Source organism: Lutra lutra, chromosome 7 (genome assembly GCF_902655055.1).
Source record: "Lutra lutra chromosome 7, mLutLut1.2, whole genome shotgun sequence".
Classification (NCBI taxonomy): Eukaryota; Metazoa; Chordata; class Mammalia; order Carnivora; family Mustelidae; genus Lutra; species Lutra lutra.
The window spans coordinates 137,543,029-137,563,507 of NC_062284.1; the positions used below are offsets into that span (position 1 = coordinate 137,543,029).

Below are 20,479 nucleotides of genomic sequence, written 5' to 3' on the forward strand. Positions count from 1 at the left end.
CATGGTTTTGTCATCAGCTAGATGTCAGCGAAGGTGTTGGCGGCACTGAGCCAGGAGTGTCTCATCCATCGGCAGACTAGTCCAGATTTGCTTACACAGCAGACACAGCATGCTCAGCTGGCTTCACCTCATAACAGTCTCTCCTCTGAATCCTCTTTTAACAAAACTCACTGTTCCTTCCACCCTGATGCCCAAGCTAACTTGCCTTCAGCTTGATGAACTTTCTTTCCTTCTGACCCTGTCACAAGTGTTGAATCTAGACACCCTTCCCTGGCTGGCCAGATTTCACAAGCAAAAATATAGGACAACCTGGTCAAGTAATTTGAATACTACATACACAACAACAACAACAACAACAACACATCTTTTTTAGTGTAAGTATATCCCAAATATTGCCTGGGATATACTTATACTAAAAGGTTATTAAGGTTTGTTAAAATTCAAGTTTAGCTAGACATCCTGTATTTTATCTGGCAACTCTCCCCTCCTATAACTCCTGAGCCCAGCCTCAAGAGAGAAGAGGGGGCACGGACCGGTTTCTGTGGTGCATCGAGGACCCTCTGTAACCAGTAGGGCATGGGGCCAGCCTTTGGTGTTGGGGCAGTGCGTGGGGGATCAACATCTTTTTCTCTCACTGCCTCTTTCCACGTGACTAGTGGGTGATAAAATGGACGCTGAGGGTAACCATTGTTTGAGGGATCCCAATTAATTTGAGAAACATTGGGGCATCCCTTTCAAACATGGAGCTGATGGAAGGTATTAGCAGGAATGCATGACAGCGTCCATGTTGCCCTGCTCATCTTACTCTGTTTGGGACTGAGGTGGATTCACTGGACTTCTCAGCCCAGGCTACCCTGGTATTATTTAAACAGTTAGTAGCTTAAATGTTTTATAATATTTCAAACTGGTGGCCTACAAGCTGAATTTGGGACTTGGACTGGGAGCTTTGCCCAAGCGTGAAGATGTCATGGGTTAAAATGTCAGTCAAGGGACGTGCTCTCATCTTTGGCTCTCTGCCCACACAGGAGAAGGCTGGGCTATCACACCTACTTTCTAACATTTCTGTGTAGGTCCAGTAGTGAGGAGGTCCAGGGTGGAGCCCTTCAAGCAGGCTTTGGGCATCCCTTCCTCTAACTTGGGGGGAGGGCTTTCTTTCTTACGTGGACAGCTAGAGCAAGATGGCTCCCCGGTCACACATTCAGCATGAGGCATTGGGGCAAACATTTGGCTGTTTCCCCCCACTAGAATGTAAGCCCTATGAGCTGGGCTTGCTGTTTGCTTAGTTCGCTGCTCCATTTCCACTGCCTAGACAACAGTGCCCAGCACATAGTAGGTGTTCAGCAAATCTGGGTTGAAGCAGTGAATGCACGTGTCCCAAGAGCAATGGCTGTCCACACTTTAATATAAGTTATTGTTCCATGTCCATCTCCTCTACAAGTCTATAAGTCTGTGAACCCCCATGGCATGGGACCCAGGTTGTCAGGTTCCTACCTCTCTCAGAATCTTCCAGAATGCCTGACCCAATTTTTTAAAAAGTGCTTGATTCAGGAACCTCTTCCTTTAATATCTCTGACGTGTGTGCCCCCAGGAAAATCCATCACTTGCTTCTGCAGGAGCCAGTTCCACGACTGGAGAGAGTGTTGGCAGCTCTTCAAGTGTTTGAACATACTTATTACTCAATCTCTAGTCCAAAGCAACAGAAAAATATTGCGTGTACCAAGTTGCCCAGGGCATGGGGTGGGCTTTCTGGGGTTCCTTTCATTCAAATAAGAGAAGTGATGTCCATAGGACCAATAGGTAGGGCAGGTAGGATGGGGGTTGCTAGGGCCACAGGGGGCGGGCTGGGACAAGGGGTTGTGGGAGTGGGTGGTCTGACAGAGGAGGGATGTGGGATGGGCCAGGACAGGGCATGGTGGCACCTTCCTAGCTCCCCTTCACCCTGGCCTCACCACACTGTCTTATCTATGCTTGGCTGTCAGTTAATTTTCCCATCACACTTTGTCCACATCCACATGTGCTTGTGGGCATACAGCTACTAACCCTGGTCTCCAGGGCAACGTCCACACTGCTTATCTGGCCTCCAAAGCCTTTGACCTCCAAATGCCTCTTGAGCATTACCTTCCACTGTGATCCTACATAAACTTTCTATTACTGCAAAATGGAGTTTCTCTCTCTCTTTTTTTTTTTAATCAGAACATAACTTTTACTTTCTTTCCTCACTGCCCTCGCCCACAGAGGGTCTCCTCCACCCTCCCCCAAACTGTCTTACCCTCTTATCTTTTGTTTAAAACCTACCTGGTTTTGAGGATCCAACTCAGGTCTGACCTCCTTAGGGTGTGTATGAGTGTTTCTTCCAAAGGCACCTTTCAGGATGACTCCTTCCTAGACACATACCACCCACAGCCACCCTCTAGTCTTGGCACTGACGTCATTGTAGGAGTGTGGGGATGGGTATTTCCACAAGCATGACACACACATGCAGCAAAGTTGGCATCCCACTGTGTTTCCCTATTAGATTTGGACAGATGCCTCCTTGAGACTGGAGGGGCACATTTGTGGTTCACAGACTCCAATAGCTAAAGATGCCCCATTGCAACCAAACACTGTCCCCAAATTCATTGTCCAAATACTGTCCCCAAATCCACTGACCAAGTTTGTGCCCACCTGGCCATGTGGACCCTCTCATGTTCTTTGATCTTGGGGTTACCCTTGGCCAGTTGACCTCCCATGCTACATCAGTCCATTATCACACCCCTTCTTAGTAGCATGATTTGGAGCCCTGACCCTGGTCCCAGTCTCCTCTGAAGGTGATCTATTCTCGACCTTCCCTTGTAAACACCTGCACCTCAATGTTCACACAACCCAAGGTCAAATTTATTGGGATCTTGGGCACATGTATTAGCTGGTCCTCACGGCAGCCCATGGGTACAGGCTGGTGCTGGCCTTTCTGATTGTTCAGGGGAGGGGAGACAAGCTGCCACCTGGCCTCCCACTGTGGTCACCCTGCAGCAGGGTTGATGACTTTGCCCAGGAAGAGCAAGCTCTGCGTGGTCACCTCCCACAGGAGCACCAGGAAAGGCCGGTTGAAACGGGTCTGGGGGCCCGACGTTGCATTCAGAGCCTGGGGCTGGGAGAGGAGGCCGGAGGCAGCCCCTGCTCGGGTTCCCCACACATTCATGTCCATAGTGGCCTTGTGTGACACCTGGAGGAGGAGATGGGGACAGAGCCAGTGTCAGCTCAGGGTGCTCTCAGGGGACAGATCCCACATGTGTGGTTCTAGAGAGCTGCAGGGAGTCACCCCCTCAGGCCCCAGGGCCCTGTCTTCCCAGGAGGCAATGCCAGCCTTCACTGCTTCTGCCTCTTCCTGGCATTTTCTCCCCGCCACCACTGCATCCTTGGGGATGGCCTTAACAGTGCTGTTTGCTCTCTGGCAAAACACAGATGAGCCTGAGCAGGGCATGCAGAAATCAGGTTGCAAACTCCCAACAGCAAGTTTTAGGAGCATGCCAGAAACACCTGGGCACCGGCATCCTGCTCTGAGCCTCACCAGGCTGAGCACCAGGCCCTGCTCTGAGCTGCATGCACATCTCTAACCCTTGCTGGCCTCTTCTTTAAGATGACCTGCTTAGCCTAAATCAGTGGATTGTAACATGAATTCAGGGAACAGGGTTGTCTGATATGCCAAACCCTCTACCAGCTTCTGTAAGAATTCCTTTTTTAATTTTAATTTTAAAATTTAAATTCAATTAATTAACATAAAGTGTATTATTAGTTCCAGCTGTAAAGTTCAGGGATTCATCAGTTGCGTACAACACTCAGGGCTCACTGTATCACGTGCCCTCCAAAATACCTGTTACCCAGTTACCCCAACCCCCTCAACTCCTCTCCAGAATTCCTTTTTTTAAACTCTCACCTTCACATACCTTTTTAGGAAGATAGGATTCTGAAGCTTTAAAAAAGAGTTGAAACATTTTGGCCTGAGAAGCCTTTTCGTTTCTAAAAAGTTCTATGAAGAGACACACCTAGCATTTAAGGTCACTGTGAAAGGAATTCTTTAAAAGGGGATGTTATTTCTTCTCCTTCTTGTTCACCCTGTCCACCACGGGCGTGCATGCACACGCACGCACACACATACACATTCATGTGCACACAGAGGACCCCGTCCCTATTGCCTTGGTTCACATTCCTAATCTCAGCTGGCCTTTCACAAGCAAAAGACAGAAAACCTTCCTTATGAAATTCCTAGCAAAGGGGAACCTGGGTGGTGCAGTTGTTTTAACCAACCAGCTCTTGGTTTGGGTCAGGGTCGTGATCTCAGGGTCATGAGACGGAGCCCCACAGAGCCTGATGCGGGGTTCAATCCCAAATCTGCTTGGGATTCTCTCTCCCTCTCCCTCTGAGCTCTCTCTCCTCAAATAAATAATAAATAACTACATTTTTTAAAAGAAATTCCTGGAAAAGCCTCAAACAACAATTAATGACTCTATCCTAAAACAGAAAAGATAGAGCAGGGAAGGAAAATTACATTGTTATACCCAGCTATTAGCTCTCCTTTCCTGGTAGAGTCATGGATTCCCAGCCATGCCCTGTAACTGGCAATGCCTCCTACAGGAGGAGACCAGAAACTGCCCCTCTCCCAAAATGATGGCCGTCTTGACTATGGGACTTGCTTTAGCCAGGGACACGTGACTGGCCTTGGCATAACCCAGAGTGAAAAGAAATGTGAAAAGCCATCCTACAGTTTCTCTTGCTTTTTACCCATTGCCCTGCGAATGACATGTCCCAGATAGGGACTCCTCCTTTCACCAGCATCCTGGAAGGGAGAAGCAATGTGAAGTAGGTCTATAGCCCCATGGTCATGACACACTTCTGACATGTAACATAAATAAGAAGTAAGCCTGTTCGGGCTCTGAGATTTGGGGGATGTTTGTCTCTGTAGCAGGCTGATGGATACATCTTGTCTTCATGCCCCACTACTCTCTATACTATGACAAAGAAGAGTTTCACTACTGCCTGCCCTGGAGGAAGTATAAGGAAGGAAGACAAAGCTAATCCCCACTGCAAAAATTTTGGGTCCAGGGATGACCTCTGATGAATGTCTACTTTATACAGGACTCAGTGTCCCTGCTCTGAAGAATCCAGAGGAGAGACAGAAAGGGAACTTCTTATGAAAAGAAGCCTCATCGATTGGAATCAAGACCCAGAATGGGAAAAAGAAAGAGAAACTTGACTTTCAAATGCACACTTCAGAGGAGAAAAGACCCTCTCCTCCGTCCATGTTCACCACCTTACCCGAGAGATGGTTTGGTTGAGCTGTTCAGTGATTCCTGATAAGTCAGCTCCTAAGTTGAAGATGTTGGTGAGACCAATGTGGGGAAGTATTTCTTCAAGGTTATATGTCCCAGAAATGGAAAACCTCGGCAGATGTAAATCCAGGAGGCTGCAAAGAGAACCAGCCAGAGAGCCCATGCTTTCAGGTTACACGGGCTGCTCCCACCCTGTCTGTAGGCAGCCTGAGCTTTGGGAAGAAGTGTTTGCCAGAAGGAGGGGGATCCGGTCCTACAACACTCCCCACTGTACCAGAACATTCCAGAAACCCGGACCCCCCCTTCTCTTCACACCTTGCAGGCCTCTTGTGTCTGGATCTGAGAAGACTCCTGGCATGGCCATGTGTCTTCATCTCTGGCACGTTTATGGAGAACTTCTTCCATGCCAGACATCGGGCAACGGATTTTACAAGGTGTAACTGATCAGATCCAAAGAATAACCATACATGAGAAATATTGCCCATGTTTTCCCACCTCCATGTCTGATTCATCAGCAGGTTCTACTGGCTCCCCTTCTCAACTGTATCCTAAATCCAGCTGCTGGCAACACCCCCGGAAACTGTCCGCTCTTACTGTCTGGGTTTTGGGCTGTTGTGAGGATCTGAAGGGAGATGGTGTGTGTAGACTGTGGGCCACTCTCTGTCCTGAGACTGCCCTTGCCATCCGATCACTGCACTGCCTGCGGTAAATTCACAAGTTTTATTTGACACTGAGCGAATCTGTCCTTTTCTTCTTGGGATTGTTCTTTTGATTATTGTTTCACAGTTGTCAGGACAGTGGGCCCTGCGAGTCTGCCCAGGTAATAACCTGCTTGGAAACTTCTGCCTCTGATGAGTTCAGATTAGATAGCCTAAATCAGCTTAGAGATTCATTGCCAGCTAACTTCTGGGATAATGTGAGTGTCCAGATGTCTAATCAAAGGGATCAAGGGGAGGTCAGGGGTCAAACACTGAAGATGAGGGAAAGGATATGGAGAACAGAAAACAAAGCTACCTTGGCCCACTTGGCAAATTTTCCACAGGCAGCCCTTGTGGGCAGGCCCAAGCCATGGAGGGGTCAGAGCGGAGTCTAGCAGAGGAGGCTGCTAGAGAGTCCTGCACACAGCAGGTGTTCAACCCACGCAAATGAAAAATGAACAGTTAGTGGGGATAGTGATTCCACTGGAAAAGTGACCTTCCTCACAGCTCAACAGAGGGAAGCCTGGCAGTCTGAAGTTTTCATGTTGGAAATCCCATTAACATGCTGCTGTGATATTATAACTCTCTGGCACGAGACACAGTAACAGCATGCCCTGTTAAATCATCTGAGATTTCGAAAAATAACTTGGGTTGGTTTTGTTTTTTGAAGGTCAAAGTGAGAGGCCAAAACAGACCTTCCTGGGTTTCCTGGGTGGTTCAGCCCATTAAGTGTCTGTCTGACTCTTGATCTCAGCTCAGATCTTGATCTCAGGGTCATGAGTTCAAGTCCTGTATTGGCTCCATGCTGAACATGAAGCCTACTTAAAAACAAAAACAAAAACAAAAACAAAATAAAAACAAAAACAAAAACAAAAAACAAAACGCCCCAGAACTTTCTGAGGGAAAAATCTAGAAGATTATGTGGTAGTTCCTCCTCTGCTGGGGGAAGGGACAGGCTCCCCCCAAAGGACCTTGAGAATATGGAGCTGGAATCAGAAACTGATCATTGCCATGTAAGTTTATAGACAACAGGAATAGTCTCTTATCCTGATCTCTGTCCTTGACTTGTATCTCTTTTTTTTGGTATTTGAATCTCTGCCCAACACGAGCACTTTTCCTATCCCTCAGTGTGGTTGGGGAGCTGAGGGAAGGCTTCTGTGGCACTAGGGTGATTGGTGTTTACCAACTGCTGGTGGTTCAAGATGAAAGTGGTCATCAAGAGGTTTGGTCTGTACACCCTCCCTCTGAACTGGGGGTGGGGGGAGGGGTCCTGTGACTACTCTGACCCAAAACATATAGCAGAAAAGACACTTTGGAGCCCAGAACTTAAGAGAGCAGGAGCTTTCACTTCCTATCTTTTGGAACACTCCTTCCTGGAGCCCTGAGCTGCTATATAACAACGATGTGCAGAGCCCAAGCTAGCCTCATGGAGATGCTACAGGGAGAGAGAGAGAGAGAGACCTGCTCAGCCCTTATCTGAGCAGCCAGCTAAATCAGGCACGAGACAGCCCATAGACAAGCCTTCAATGCTCCAGCCCTAGCCAGTATCCAACTGCAGTGCAGGAAAGCCTCACATGAGAACCACAAGGCTGAGCCCAGTCCACCCACTGGAGAGAGAGAGATAATAGATATTTTTTTCATGCCATTCCATTTTGGGGTGGCTTATTATGCAGCAAGAGGCAATTAGAACTCAAGGCCAAATGTCATATCAGAGCTCTCATGAAACGAGATAGATCCCATGAAAGGGTTATCTAGAAAATGGAGTCTCATACCAGAAAAGGTTGAAACCATTGTAAGGAAAACCACAAACTGAAAAGTGAGATAAAAGGTAGGGGGTTGAGAGCCCATAAAACTAGCACTTTAATTCTTACAGTACTCTTCTTGGTATTTAGTTTCATTAAGAAATATTTTAATAAAAATAAGGGTATTTTTTTTTCAAAGAGGACCTATCAAAAAGACTGCTAGCCATCAATAATTGAGCAATGTTAGCCAAACATTGGGCAGGGTTGGGGGTGCTCTCTGACAGCAAGTCAGAAATAAAGTAATTGGCCTAGCTTTATCTCTCTTCCATACTTCAAGGAATGCCAAATTGAAGATTTACCTAACCAGGTCTCTAAGTCCTTCTTCATGACCAAGTTAATAAATGACCAAGAAACTCCTGATTAAATTGGATATGGACTATTTTGTCAACAAGGCTACACATTTTGGTGCTGTTCTATTTCTGCCTTCCTGGCCAACATCTTGGAACTAAAACAGTCCCCACTCCCTAGCACTGTGGGGACCAACTCAAGTTTACAGTTCTACAAACCTGCTTCCAACTTATCCAAATCCTTTACCTCTCGCTCTTATTTATTAAGCATCATACAACCCTGGAGGTACACTAGTAAATTGTGCAATTAATAAAACCTACACTTTTCATTTAGATTCTTCCAACTGTAATACATGTAATAGTATCACCTTTTCTACATTTTGGTCAAACAATTTTTTACATAAAGTAAAAAAAGGAGGGGCTCTTTTAAGAAATATATACTGTTGCGTGGGAGTCATAATTACTCTTAATAATTGTCCTTAATCTGATTTTTTTGGTTATACTTCTCTACCTCTTGGTAGCAAATTATTCTGGAGAAAGGGAGAAACAAGAGGAAAGAAGGTTGGCCAGAAAAACACTCAGGAAGGGATAAGAATTATTAACACCTGGTGAGCACTTATCATGACCAATCTCAAAGGTTTATATGTGAGAACTTGGTCAATCCTTTGACCAACCCAATGTAGCAGGGATTATGGCCTCATTTTACCCACATACTTAGTTAAAGGGCAAGATGATGAGCCAGAACTAGGGGTTAGACTTTTACAGTTGGTGTTGATCAAGGCCTTGTCTGGATTCTTGAACCAAGTCTGCTGGAGTCCTTCTTTCTGACACTTACCTGGGCAGAAGCCACTGATCCCATTTCCTCAGGGTCTCTGGCTGCAAAGCTGCCTCCACCTGCTCCATTTTCCCTGGGTCAGGTAGGATGAGCAGAACCAGGGCGTTTCCGCTGTATTCTATCTGGAGGACAGTGCAAGCCATTTCTTGATCATAGAAGAACCTGTGCATTTCCTTTTGGTGCATCATGGGAATGCGGAGGGAGGTCCTCTCATCCACAAAGAAGCTCTCTTGCTTCTGGGTCTGGTAGCGATTGAAAGGATGCTTCCACTTGGCTTAGAACACAAAATCCATAAAACTATGAGAACACACTGCAGGAGAGCAACTCTGGGTAGACATACACTAAGCCACACTGGTTCCATGACTTCCTCTTCGATATACATAAATATGAGGTGGATACAGAATCAGGGCCAAAACTTAGGGCTGGCTCAGCCACTAGAGTGAGTCCCCAGAGTTAGGCTCTAATGGTCTATGATTTTGTTCCATTCTAGTGCAACTTAGCTTTCAAGAAGCTAAAAGGTATTTCCATTTACTAACTATCTTCCATGTGCAAGGCATTATCTCTTTACTTTTTCATGAACATTAATATTAAACAAGTATTATGACCTCCATGTCAACAATGAGAAACTTATTCCCTGTGAATTTAGAGAAACATGTCCAATATGCAGAGCCATTAGATGGTAGAGCAGGGACTGGGGCTTGACTGGCTCCACACGTCAAGTTCTCTGCAAACATTGACTTGACCCCTCTCTGCCCTGCCTTGAAACAGCAACCCTCTACAGAGAAGGTCAAGAGCCACCCCCTCCCTCTGAACTTCTCAGTATTCAAACTGAAAAAGGAGAAAGAATTCAGTTAATAAAATGTTAAATATAACGCAAAAGCTCTTTATGACACAGAACCGTAGAATTTGTTGGTCACAGCCTTGTTCATGTGTGTAATAGTTTCTCTCTTTCTACTTAACAATCTCCATGCACAACAGCCTCCAGGCTTGACCTCCTGAAAGCACTGGTCTTGCTGATGGAAAGCTGGCTCATCTTGTCCCTCTTGCCCACATCCTCTCACTGACCAAGCATTGCTGATTCTACCTCCAAAGCAGCACCTTCATCCACAGCCACCATCTTACTTTGAAATGCTTCAAGAGCCTCCTGACTTTTCTCTGCTCTTCCACCCTTTCTCCCCTCCAAACCATTTTCCAAATTGTAGCCAGACTGATTTTTTTCAAACAAATGTAATCATTTCACTCTACTGCTTCCAACTTCTTGGTCATCCTGGGGTCCTACAGATAAAGTCTTGGATTCTCAACACAGTTCCTCCTTAGCTTTTTATTGCAACTCTTGGCACTGTCCCCTAGGCATTATGCTATTGTGTTCTATGTTCTAATCCAACTAAATTCATTTCAGTTCCTTGAAAATGCAAAGGTTTCTCTTTTCCTTGGACGTTGGCACATGCTGGTTTTTCAACCTGAACCCTCTTATCTGCAACCTCTTTGCCTGAGTAAATCCAGCTCATTCTTCATGTCTCAGCTTAGATGTCTCCTCTTCCAGGAAACCTTTTCTCACTCCCCAAATTGGAAAGGTGTACCTTTTGAGAGCTCCATGGCACCCATATCTACTCAAGCAAGCATCACTTTCCCATTGAGTTGCAATTGCCTTTTTACTTATTTGCCTATTTTGCTTTTACTGTGAACTACACAACGGTAAGAAAATTATCTTATTCATAAATTTTTCTAATATGCTAGCTAAGGCCCTGAAATGTAGTCAGTCTTGTTGTATGTTTTTGAGCATTAATGAATGCCATTCCTAGACACCTCAGACACAAGATCTAAGTTTAACTTGAAATCATTCAAGCAGCAAACATTCAAAACATACTCGACCCCTCTTTTTCTTCAATAAGGTGTCTAAGTGGTTTGGTGGTGGTGGCCTTGTGGCAGATATAAAGAAGCAGATCTTTGCAAAGACCCTGATAGGCAAGACCATCACCCTCGAGGTCAAGCCCAGTGATACCATTAAGAATGTGAAAGCCAAAATCTAAGGAGGACATCTCGCCTCACATGCACTGTCTAATTTTTGTTGGAGGACGGCCTCACTCTTGCAGACTCCAATATCCAGGAAGAGGCTGCCCTGTACTTGGTGCTTTGCCTGTGGGGTGGTATCATGGAGCCTCCCTTCTGTCAACTGGCCCAGAAATATAATTGCAGCTATGATCTGCCACAAGGGTTTTGCTCACCTGCACCTCCACATCATCAACTGACCCAAGAAGAATTATGGCCTTACCAACAAACTATACCCCCAAAAGAAAGTCAGATAAGGCCACTCTACTGGCTTTTCCTTTGTCCAAAGGGAAGCCTCCAGCCTGAGCCCCAAGGCCCCAGAGCCTTACTATAAGTTTCCTATTCATTGATTAGAAAAAAAATTAAAAAAAAAAACATACTTGACCCTGCGTCAGACTCTGGAGAATCAAAAATGATTAAGCTTAAGACCTTGATGTGAGGCAGGAATCTATCAAAATCCTAGAGGAGAACATAGGCAGTAACCTCTTTGACATCAGCCACAGCAATTTCTTTCAAGATATGTCTCCAAAGGCAAAGGAAACAAAAGCAAAAATGAACTTTTGGGACTTCATCAAGATCAAAAGCTTCTGCACAGCAAAGGAAACCGTCAACAAAACAAAAAGGCAACCCATGGAATGGAAGAAGATATTAGCCAATGACACTATAGACAAAGGGCTGATATCCAAGATCTATAAAGAACTCCTCAAACACAACACACACAAAACAGATAATCACATCAAAAAATGGGCAGAATACATGAACAGACACTTCTCCAAACAAGACATACAATGCCTAACAGACATGAAAAAATGTTCATCATCATTAGCCATCAGGGAGATTCAAATCAAAACCACATTGAGATACCACCTTACACCAGTTAGAATGGCCAAAACTAACAAGACAGTAAACAACATGTGTTGGAGAGGATGTGGAGAAAGGGGAACCCTCTTACACTGTTGGTGGGAATGCAAGTTGGTGCAGCCACTTTAGAAAACAGTGTTGAGATTCCTTAAGAAATTAAAAATAGAGCTTCCCTATGACCCTGCAATTGCACTACTGGGTATTTACCCCAAATATACAAATGTAATGAAAAGAAGGGCCATCTGTACCCCAATGTTCATAGCAGCAATGGCCACAGTTGCCAAACTGGGAAAGAACGAAGATACCCTTCAATGGACAAATGAATAAGGAAGATATGATCCATATATACAATGGAGTATTATGCCTCCATCAGAAAGGATGAATACCCAACTTTTGCATCAACATGGACAGGACTGGAGGAGATTATGCTGACGGAAATAAGTCAAGCAGAGAGAGTCAATTATCATACGGTTTCACTTACTCATAGAGCGTGAGGAATAACAGAGGACATTGGGAGATGGAGAGGAGAAGTGAGTTGGGGAAAATCAGAGGGGAAGACAAACCATGAGAGATTGTGGACTCTGAGAAACAAACTGAGGGTTTTGGAGGGGAGGTGGGTGGGGGTTGGGTGAGTCTGGTAGTGGGTATTATGGAGGGCATGTATTACATGGAGCAGTGAGTGTGGTGCATAAACAATGAATTCTGGAACACTGAAAAGAAATAAAATAAAATAAAATGAAAAAATAAGAATAAAAAAAAAGCTTAAGACCTTGAGACTTCTGATCAGTGTCATAGACTAAGTTAAAGCAGAAAACTGTTTTTTTCCTGCATAAACACCCAGAGAAGCTGGATAAAATAATGGCTAAACAAACAAACAAACAAATAAACAAATAATAGCTGAGATAAAAAATAAGAATCAAAGCTTCCAGGTACAAAGCAGGAGTATGTAACTCTGATTTAGAAACAAAGTCATCTGGCTCTCAGGTTATCAGAATCAGATACAGCCCCAGGGGTGGTATTTAATGTCTTCTCAGGGGACATATATAAAACTCAGGCCCACACTTAGAACTGATCTCTCTACAGAGTCAAAAGCTATGAAAAGCAATCCCTTCCCCATCTGGGAAGCCTGGATTAAAAAACTTTGCCCAGCAGCCCAGGTTGAGTTAGGACAGGTCACTCCATTTCCAGGTAGGGGTGGAGGGGAAGAGTCACTTGCTCTGGGTTTTTTGTTTTTACTACTCATGCAGTGTAGGAACTCTCCAATCTAAGACTGGTCTATGTTCTCATTAATTCTTCAGTGCAGGGACTCCCCAACTTAGAAATTAAAATAGAACCAGGAAACAATAGGACTATACCAGAGGCAAATGCGAAATTTTCTCCTAGAGGCCCTTCCACAACAGGTCATGAGAAACTCATGAAAAGATGATTTCCCATGAAAATCATCCCAAAGGTAAACATTTCAATCCCCCACCGAAAGGGAATAATTTGGGGCAACAAAACTAAGAATTCAAAGTTGAAGTTCTCCAGGTAGTAGAATACTCTAAAAGATGTTTTTTCTTTAGCGTGTTAAAAAAAAAAGGAAGGCATAAGTTTAATAAGAGTGGGTCATTATGACAAAAATGATAGGTAGATTTGAGAAAAATAGGATGTCAAAGTGAAAATATAGTCAGCGAAGTTGAAAATTCAGTGGATGGGTGAAACAGTAGATACTAATTCTGTTGAGAGAATTAGTAAAAGGGAAGTGGAACTGAAGAAATCAGCCAGATGTCAGCACAGAGAGACAAAGAGATGTTTTCCAGGGGGCAGGAGATATAAAAGATGAACCTGGAGTGTCTTGTAGTTCCAGAAATAAGGAAGTGCTCTAAAAAGAAAAAAAGAAAAAAAGTCGGCAATGATGGGGGCATGTCACGGGATGCAGGAACCAATGGAAGGATCTTCTCATGGTCAATGTTAGAAAATTTTAAGCCACAAAGCTAAGTAGCAATGGATTACAACCTCAAATATAAAATAAATATCCTTGAGTCCATAATGATGTAAGTCAGTGATTGAATAAATAAATGTAAGCGAAAAGAAAAATCTCCCATACCGAAGAATTCCAAATAATTTAGGTAGATCCCCCCTTCTCATGGATATGGAGCATAACACCCCAGTCTCTGAGTATGGGAAAAACATAGTGACCTCCATCAACGGGGAAAGGGTAACTTTGCAACAGAGATATCTGACAAGCATGACCTCAGCCAGATGGTCAAAGTCAACATCAACGGTGATAAGTCATGCTGATAGTACGCCTCCTTGGCTTGATGTGATAAAAATGGCACTTCCTCTCCGTGGCCCTCCTCCCCACGTCCCCTCACCCCAGTCATCCTCATGAGGAAAAAACAGGCAAACAATCCCAACTGAGAGACATGCTACGGAGTGTCTAGCCGGTATTCTTCAAAATCGGTAAGGTCATTGAGAGCAAGGAAAGTCTGAGAAACTGTCCGAGTGCAGAGGAGTGTACTCTGACATGATGACTAAATGTAATGTGGATCCTGGAGCAGACAAAAACACCAGGTGAAAACGAAGGACATCGGAACAGACCTGTGTTTAAAAAGTGGAAGAATTCATTTCCTAGGATCATCACAGAGATACATGCTACTAAATCAAGAAATAACATGAGTAGAAGAAAGGAGCCCCACAAGTATGACATGCTCAATGCCACAGTCAAAATAAGCTAACAAGCTATTTATATGAATTAAGATACGGGGAGCCTGGGTGGCTCCACTGGTTAATGGTCCGACTTTGGTTTCAGCTCAGGTCATGGTCCTAGGGTTGTGGGACGGAGCCCCGTGTCAGGCTTCACTCTCAGCAGAAAGTCTGCTTGAGATTCTCTCCCTCCCCCTCTGCCCCTCTCCTTCCCACCCCCAACTCTCTCTTTCTAAAATAAATAAATAAATCTAAAAAAAAAAAAAGATGTGGTGAGGACAGTAACACCTAAGTGCGAGATCATTTGTACAGATGATACCATTCTCATAAAATTTAGAACACATGCAGTGCATTAAACAGGGTCATGGATACTTAATGTGCTCATGGTGGGAGCACATGGAGGAGAGGGTTGCATGTCACCCCTAGGATACTGGTTGCCTTTGGGGAGGGATGGAAGGAGGCAAATGGGACCAGGGAAAGGTTAAAAAGGACCTAAAATCCCTGCAATATTATAGTCCTGAAAAAAATAAAAATCTGAAGCAAGTTTTAAAATGTTAATATTTCTCCCTCCTTGGTGGGGATTTTGTGTTATCCTCTGTATATTTTTTTGTGTTCAAGATAGATAATATAAAAAGTAAAATTTTTCTTAAAAAAGGGGTTATTTCTAAAAGCGTATGATGGAATGTCTAACAAAAGAAAATCAGGATAAAAACTGAACAGAAGAAACATGGCAAGAGAAAACAAGTATTGATAAATCAGGAAGTAGTCTGATAGGAAGGTTGTGTCGGTACATAGGGAGGAACAGCTGCAAGCCTTGAGGACAGGTGGTTTCCAGGGGCATGACTGGAGGTGGTGGAGGTGACAGTGCTGCTGCCCGAGCCAGCCCTCACCTTTGAAGAAGATGTAATTCAAGAGAATCATGATTGTGTCTTGCGTGAACTCCTGGAGGCTGTCCGCCACCTGCCCGTATGTCTGCTTTCTCACGTACTCATTGATCTGCCTCCTGGTCGTGGCCGAGTCCGTGAAGTTGGCAGAAAACGCAAATGCTCCGTACAGCTCCCTGATAGTGTCCAAAAAGGACTGCCGAGGTTTCCGTTGCTTGTCCAGGAACAAGGAGTTGCCTACTTTCAGCTCCAGTTTGGGGCTGGGCAGGTCAAGGGCGTGGATGAGGCTTTGGAAACCCCGGTGGATGTCAGCTTCTGGGATCTCTGTGAGGTTGAAGCCGAGGCCCTCCAGGATCTGAGCTGGGGTGTCAGCCTGGGCCCCAAGAGAGAGCAGGGCCAGGGAAGTAGAGATGCTCACGGGGGAAAAGAAGATGTTTCCCGAGGTTTCCGCGGCCAGCTGCTTGTACAAACGCAAGGCAAAGTTGGTGATGGTGGGTGTGATCTTGTGGTAGGCGGGGGTCCCTGGCACGGAGAGCTGGTCACCAGGGGCCTGAGGCACCCCCAGACTCTTATCTCCATGGGCAGGAAAGGGCTGACAGTGGACAGAGGGCAGGATCCCTGCTCCCAGCAGCCACAGCCAGGCTGGACCCATCCTCTGAAAAGATGTTGAACAAGTTATTTCTGCTTCATAAATAACTTTGGTGCTCCCCATTGCTCGCACAGTGAACCTCACATCCAAACTGTACCCCACACAGCTGTCATGAGGGGCCCTGCAGGGGATGAGGCTACAGTCTGAGCAGCAGCCCTCAATCTGCTTGATGTATTCATCGTCTGTCTACAAGATTTTGTTGAGGAAAGCACTCTGGGCTCTAAAAACAAAATTCCATTGTTAATTCCCCCTTCCTCCCTCCCTCCCTCCTACTTTCCTTCCCCCCTCTCTCCTTCCTTCCTTCCTTTTTCTTTCTTGTCTTCTTTCTAGGCATTCTTGGAACTACTCATGAACTTTCAGGGACTGGGAGTGGCTACAGAACAGAGGCTCAGGGCACCATGACAGAGGAGTGAGGCTGGGCCTTGCTAGAACCCAGGTGTGGCCCTTCCCATCACTCTCACCACCTGGAGGGGAGAGGAGGGTGTGTACAGCTCCTGGGTCAGATCCTCCAAGAAAGGGGAGTGCCCTCTCCTCTTCTGGTTTTTCATTAGCTGGAGTGTTGAGGTGATGGTGAGACACAGGGGCCTGGTGGATGGGGGCCGCCCACGAGGGGTGCCTGGAGCCTGGGAGGATGGATCAGCTCTGTCCCCATCAAACTTGGCATCTCGAGCTTCCCTTGTCACATGCAGCAGTGCAAAACTGTATCTTAGTTGACTCAGAGTTTCAGGGAAGAGGTCTGGCATGGGTTGAATTGCATAACCCCAAATTTGTATGTGGCATCTCAAACTCCCGTATCTCAGAGTGTTTGTCTGGAAATGGGGCTGTTGAGGTGTACTTGCTTAAGCCGAGGTCATTAGATGGGCACTAATCTAATAGGACCGGTGTCCTAAGGGGGCATTTGGGCACAGACATGCACACAGGAAGAACGTGCTAGGAAGACAAAGGCAGAGATCAGGGTGATGCTTCCAGAACCAAGGATGCCAGAGATTGCCAGCAAACCCAGCAGCTCAGGGAGAGCTCTGCGGCAGGTTCTCCTGCCCAATCTCAGAAGGAACCAGCCCCACCCCCGGCACCTAGATCTCTGACTTCCGGACTCCATGGTGACGCGACGATCTATTTCTGTCATTGAAACTACCCAGGTTGTGGCGCTTTGTTGGGGGCAGCATAGGGAAATGAACCCCATCTCTCCAGTACTTTGGGTCACAGAGCGAGCCAGAGAAGCCTTCTAGCTCTAGGGACTGAAAGCGGTGCAGGAGTGGGAGAATCCTTCCTCAGGGCAGGGAAGGCAGCTCCAGCTCTAGGAGGAACTGCCGTGTAGACGCAGCTTATCTCTGCTCACACTGGCCCAAGTCTGGCGCCCCTGTCCCTTTCAGGATCTCCACACACACCCCTCCACACACCATCACAGAGCACGCGCTGTCACATGGCCGCGGGGACTCCCCCACACCTTGATATCCCCAGTAAGGACAGCACCGTCCCCTCGCTCCCTTCAGAACTGACTCCTCCACAGCTGACCACCCTCTCGTTGCCGTTCATCAGTCTTGTTAACGTTTGTGTCTTAATGGGTGACTTTTGCCCAAACCAATGACCTCTGGCTCTATTACAGATGTCACGGTAGTGTGGGAGAGATCATATCTGTAGACGGTTTATAGCACCCTGGGCCCTAAAAACCCCACAGGCCAGTTGCCGGGAGGGACGAATACAGCCTGCTTATCAGTTATGTGGAAATAAGTTTGCTGAGCAAAGTACTGCGGGCCATTTCCCAAGGCCACGTCCTTCCTCCCTCTCCCAGAGCTCTGCTGGGCTCCCCTAGTGACAGGTTCCATCCACGCTGGGAAGCGGAACAATTTAAAAATCCGTCTGCTCCTGGGGAAAATCAGAAATACAGCTGTAGTAAAACCGGTTCTGGTTTATTCTTTTTCTCCCACTGAACTCATCGTGTTTACCCTTCCGAAACCCCAGTGATTCCTAGACGTGCAGAAGGCTTATTTCCCAAAGAGGATGGAAAGTCACAGGGCTTGGGTTTGAATTAGACTTTGCGGTATCTCCCTGTGGGATCTGCACAAAGGAAACTCTCTGACCCGCAGTGTCCCCATTTACAAAAGGAAAAGGATAATGCCGACCTTCTGGGGGCCGGAGCACTTAAGGATTACAAGGCATATGGCGTGGAAGGCCCCTGATCTGTAGAAGGCAGGCGATGTGAATTTCCACCCCTGTCTATAGTTGTCTGGTGTAATTACACCCAATGTCTGTCTATTTCTTTTCTAGAAAGACCCCAGAGGAAAACTAAGAACTCCATCAGTTAATGATAATATTCCCACATATTGTTTATTTTGTGCAAGGATATTAGATCCATCATCTCACAGGCTCTCAGCCGAATGTGTTCTCAAATACAGGGGGATGGTATTTGAGATCAGCTCAGAGTCTGGGGCAGGGGGTGTTCCTAGAATTTGGTGGGAAAGAGAAAGCTCTCGAAATAACAGAGCGGTGACATGCAATGCAGAACAGTCTTGTGCAAATGCCAGTGCCTTTGTCGAGACATCACTGATTCATGTCATTCAGTTGAATCCCTATGAGAACCTGAAGACACAGGGATTTGTACCCTTGCTGTGCCTACGGGGAAGCTGGACTCAGGATCAAGACCAACACCTGTTAAGTGGCAGGAGCGTGATTCAGACTCTAGACGAGGGCTCCTGAAGTGCGAGCCTTTTGCTACAACTGCGTCTCAGGTAAATTTGTTACTGCAACGTTGTCATTTGCTTTGGGTTGTATTGTTCCGTTTTTTTTGTCTAACCACCAGGAGCCCTGGGAGTTCCTCTCTCAACATTTTTGTTGGCGAAGTTTTCCATAAAAGGTTATTTAAAACCTGAAGTGTCCGCTTAGAGCCTTAGAAGCAGTGTATGCCAGCACTTGTCCTTTCGGGGACTCAGTTCTGCCATCCTTGCTGCCAAAGCCAGAGAGAGAGAGGGAAGGGGAAAGAGAGAGAGAAAGAGAGACAGGGAGGGAGAGACAAAGAGAAAGAGAAAGGAGAGAGAAAAGGAGATACAGAAAGACAGAAAGAGGGAGAGAAGGGAGGAGAGAGCGAGAGGGAGAGAGAGAGGGAAGGAGAGACACAGAGAGACAGAGACAGAGAGAGAGAGACAGAGAGAGAGAAGCACCCCCACCCTCACCTCCATTTCAGGCATAAGCATGATACTCACAGGAAGCTCCCTGGGCTGGGGACCCCAGGTCTTCAGCACCGCGTGGCCTCCTACCTACAGGAAATGGTGTTGGAAGATCGGGGCGGCCCGGTCAATATTTGCCAGGTCAGTTCCTGGAACTGGAGGCAATGTGCAGCCATCAGGAAGGGACCTTTTTTATTTGGAAAGATCTGTCCTGCCTGCCCATCCTACAAGCCGAGTGGATGGTGACTCTGGGCCCCACTCCATTGGACGGTATCGCATCCCGGTGACAATGACAGACGTCGCCATATGGTTGCTGCGGACCCGTCACTGATCTGATCTGGGCGGTGATCTGCACAGTGTTCTTTCCACATCACCCTAGCGGTAAGACCGGGAGATGCTGACCCAACCTTGTCGTGATCACCCTTTCACAACACATGTGAACCGAGCTGCCTTGCTGCTCACCCTGGATGCGTACAGTGATGTGTGTCCATCGTTTCTCAGTAAAACTGGACGGACAAAGAATGTGAGCGAGGCACAGCCAGCCCCACCTCACAGACGGGATGCTGAGGCTCCGGGAGGTTCAGTTACCTGCTCGCGAAGTGGGTGGCGAGGCTCCAGTGTTTTACCGATTCTCTACCATTCCCAGATTTGTATGATATTTAAATAAATATCACCCAGGTACAGAAAAAGAAAAAGACTGAAGGAAATTAGAACATAGAGCAAAGCTTTCTTGCCTGCTGTTTTGAATCCCCATAAAAAGGACCATTGTCTCTCGTTCACCATCAATCAGCCAAGATCTAGAACAAAACCTGGAACGAATTGAATTATTTCTTATGAGTGAAATTTTGGTGAAAAGTCACCTTGGGGTGACTTTTATTTTCTTCTTTGTAGATTCTGTATTCTTCTAATTTCTCACAAACAACGTATATCTTACTTATATGAGAAAACAATCAAACATTGTTAGCGGGTGGAGTTATTTCATCATATGCATAAAGCCAAATAAAATATGTCCAGGTTGGCACAGTGGCTCCAATCAGGAGGTGTTTTTCAGACATGAAGGCCCCCCAAGGAGGCTGAGTCTGCTTCTCCAGGTGCCCTCGGCCCGTCCGGTGTGTGAGGCAGGAGAAAGCCCCAGGTGGAGAGCTCCAGGTGGGACTCAATCAATGTGGGCTGGAAAGGTGAAGGCCAAGGACATTTGGACCAGGCACTGATGGGGTCTGCTACACCCACCAACACTTGAGACCCTACCCTTGGATCTA

General features: G+C 46.2%; 1 protein-coding gene and 1 pseudogene across 1 annotated transcript; one reads left to right on the forward strand and one right to left on the reverse strand.

The window, feature by feature from the left end:
• Positions 1-2,858: 2,858 nt before the first annotated feature.
• Positions 2,859-19,489, reverse strand: SERPINA11 (serpin family A member 11). Its single transcript, XM_047735320.1, has 5 exons — positions 19,257-19,489; positions 15,414-16,062; positions 8,929-9,202; positions 5,293-5,440; positions 2,859-3,202 (listed from the first exon to the last, which is right to left on the reverse strand). The coding sequence occupies exons 2-5, from the start codon at positions 16,057-16,059 to the stop codon at positions 2,999-3,001; spliced, it is 1,272 nt and encodes a 423-aa protein (XP_047591276.1). The 5' UTR covers positions 16,060-16,062; positions 19,257-19,489; the 3' UTR covers positions 2,859-2,998.
• LOC125103767 (ubiquitin-60S ribosomal protein L40-like) lies at positions 10,523-11,234 on the forward strand (annotated as a pseudogene).
• Positions 19,490-20,479: the final 990 nt, after the last annotated feature.

Bases quoted from the DNA above. Each gene is read 5' to 3' on its own strand.
- SERPINA11 (XM_047735320.1), bottom strand. From the start codon at position 16,059: ATGGGTCCAGCCTGGCTGTGGCTGCTGGGAGCAGGGATCCTGCCCTCT. The intron at 9,203-15,413 runs GTGAGGGCTGGC...TTGTGTTCTAAG, and splicing joins GAATTACATCTTCTTCAAAG to CCAAGTGGAAGCATCCTTTC. The intron at 3,203-5,292 runs GTAAGGTGGTGA...CTCCTCCTCCAG, and splicing joins TCAACCAAACCATCTCTCGG to GTGTCACACAAGGCCACTAT.